This window comes from Prionailurus bengalensis, chromosome B1, assembly GCF_016509475.1.
Source record: "Prionailurus bengalensis isolate Pbe53 chromosome B1, Fcat_Pben_1.1_paternal_pri, whole genome shotgun sequence".
Lineage (NCBI taxonomy): Eukaryota > Metazoa > Chordata > Mammalia > Carnivora > Felidae > Prionailurus > Prionailurus bengalensis.
Genome location: NC_057344.1, coordinates 165,109,296 through 165,111,646, shown reverse-complemented (window position 1 = coordinate 165,111,646; position 2,351 = coordinate 165,109,296). Strand labels below are relative to the sequence as shown.

The 2,351-nt window shown below is 41.3% G+C and overlaps 1 protein-coding gene across 1 annotated transcript; it reads right to left on the bottom strand.

Moving 5' to 3' along the window:
* Positions 1 to 1,604: 1,604 nt before the first annotated feature.
* LOC122468347 (40S ribosomal protein S21-like) lies at positions 1,605 to 2,132 on the bottom strand. Its single transcript, XM_043554878.1, has one exon. The coding sequence runs from the start codon at positions 1,903 to 1,905 to the stop codon at positions 1,654 to 1,656; it is 252 nt and encodes an 83-aa protein (XP_043410813.1). The 5' UTR covers positions 1,906 to 2,132; the 3' UTR covers positions 1,605 to 1,653.
* Positions 2,133 to 2,351: the final 219 nt, after the last annotated feature.

The following is a 2,351-nucleotide window of genomic DNA, read 5'->3' as shown; positions in this document are numbered from 1 at the left end:
GAAAGAGAGACTGCCTTCAAGTGAGATGGAGAAGATTGAAAATAAGAGGTTCTTTTTTCCTGCTGTAGAGTCGGAGGCCAGGATTTGGTCTGGTGAATGTGAAGTCTGAGATACCAATTAGACATACGTACACAGACATAGGAGTCGAGGGTGTCAGAAGAAGAGGACTGTACTAGAAATTTAAAGTTGGACATTACCAGAGTAGAGATTGTATTTAAATCCTAGAAACCGGATGAGATTACCAAGGAAGTGACCACTGAGATGTCCAAGATCTGAATCCAAAGGCACCCCAAAATTTAGAAGCCACAGAGATGAGGAAGAAGCAATAAAAGAGACTGAGAAAGGGAGGCCAGTAAGAGGGAAAAAAAATGTAAAAGTGAGCTATTTTGGAACCAAGTGAAGAAAGTTTAAATAAGAAGTGATCAACTGTGTCAAATATTTTAGGTCAACTAACACAAGGAGTGAGAAATGAAAAATCAGTTTAGTAATCTGGAGGTCGTGGGGGGGGGTTACAAAACCATTCACCACGGAAAGGTAAGGGTAAAAGCGTGTTTGAAGTAGGTCTGAAAGAGTTTAGGAGAACAGGAATTGGAGACAGAAGTTTAGACAATTCTTTCAAGGAGTTTTGCCATAAGTGAGCCAATAAATGGGGATGAGGGGGTGAAGAGAAATTTTGTAGAGTCTATTGTTAAAGGTATGAGAATTATAGGTCATTTATAAACTGATGGGAAGTTTTTCAACAGTGAAGGCAAACCAAGGACGTGGGAGAGAGCGGGCAGAACTGCTGAGGGAATGTCCTTGAGTAAATGAGAGAGGATAGGATCTACTTCACAAGCGTAGGGCTGGTCCTGTATGGGAATCCAGACACAAGATCTGTAGTAACAGGAGGAAAGACAGAATATGTGGGCACCAATGCAGGTAAGCAGTCGGATGTTTTCATGAGCCTGCAGTTTCTAATTCCATCTATTAAAGGCTCTTTTAAGGAATATTAGAACACTTTTCTGTTACATACACAAATCGCTTTAGTTACATAACTAAACATTTCTTAAAAAGCCTAGTATACATGACACCGTTGATGTAACCATGGCGGGGGTCTTTTCTTGCAAGGAATAGTATTGTGGGTGAAACAGGTAAATAATGGTGGTGTGGTAAACGTTATCAAAAAAGGCATATGAAGATGCTGCAGGAAAGAATACTGAGAAAAACAGTAAACAGAATTTTCAGAGTATATAAGCATGCAGCCAGGACTGATTTCCTATGGTTTCATATTCTGGGTCAGCAAGCTTTTTAAATTCTATGATATAACATTGTAAGAACGTGAAAATTCTTATTTCCTACATAGACAAATAAGTAAGTGCTGTGTCTTTTGGTCATTTTCAAGTTGATATAGGGAACTGGCCTGAAGGTGATAATACTTTAGATTTCTAGCCTGCACACTTCTGGCATCTAGATACCAAACTTGCTTCCATCTCAGAAAGTACTTGGCTCCTGAATCAACCTTCCTTCCTCCCTCTCTCTCCCTCCTTCCCTTCCTTCCTTCCTTCCTTCCTTCCTTCCTTCCTTCCTTTCTCTCTCTCTCTCCCCCCACTTCTCTCTCTCTGGGCTTTTGCTATTTTTTTATGGCAAGAATTCCACCTCCGTCATCCTCTCCAGTCAGAAGTTCTTTGAAATGATGCCGTTGGCCTTGGCCAGTCGGAGGATGGAGTCATCTGACTCACCCATCCTGCAAGTGGCCCCACAGATAGCACAGGTTTTAAACTGGCCGTTGAACCTGCCTGTTACCTTCTCGAAGTCCGCCGTGTTCGTCTGGATGGATGTGTGGTCCTCGGCGTCCATGATCCTGTTGCTGAGGGAGCATTTCCATGGCATGTACAGGTCCACCAACTGGTTGGCCTCATCCTGCATGTCCAGGGCGCGTCTGCTGCTGCTGCGACCAGCACGAGCACAGAAACCCTTGAATCAGTTTTAAAAACATTTTTTTCCATGTGACACTTTTTCTTAAGAGGAACTCATGAATGATTACATATTTACAGTTGGCTTAAATTTTAAACATTCGGTGGGAGTTTTAAAAGAGATACATTATTTTAAACTTGCAGAGAACAAAACTTTAAGACCCTAGGAGTCATTATTATAAAGGGAATTGTTCTCTTTGTTTATCCAATCTCATAAAAAACAAAACAAAACAAAACAAACAAACAAAAAACTTTCAAAACTGACAGTGGCATGTAGGACCCAGCTGCAAAAATTCAAAATCAGCTACATGCAGCTGCATTCTGGTTCCCCTCATTTGTCTAACAGCTTTTAGTGGGTTCTGTAAGTGACGTTAGAAAAGGCACAGCAGATGTGTAAGA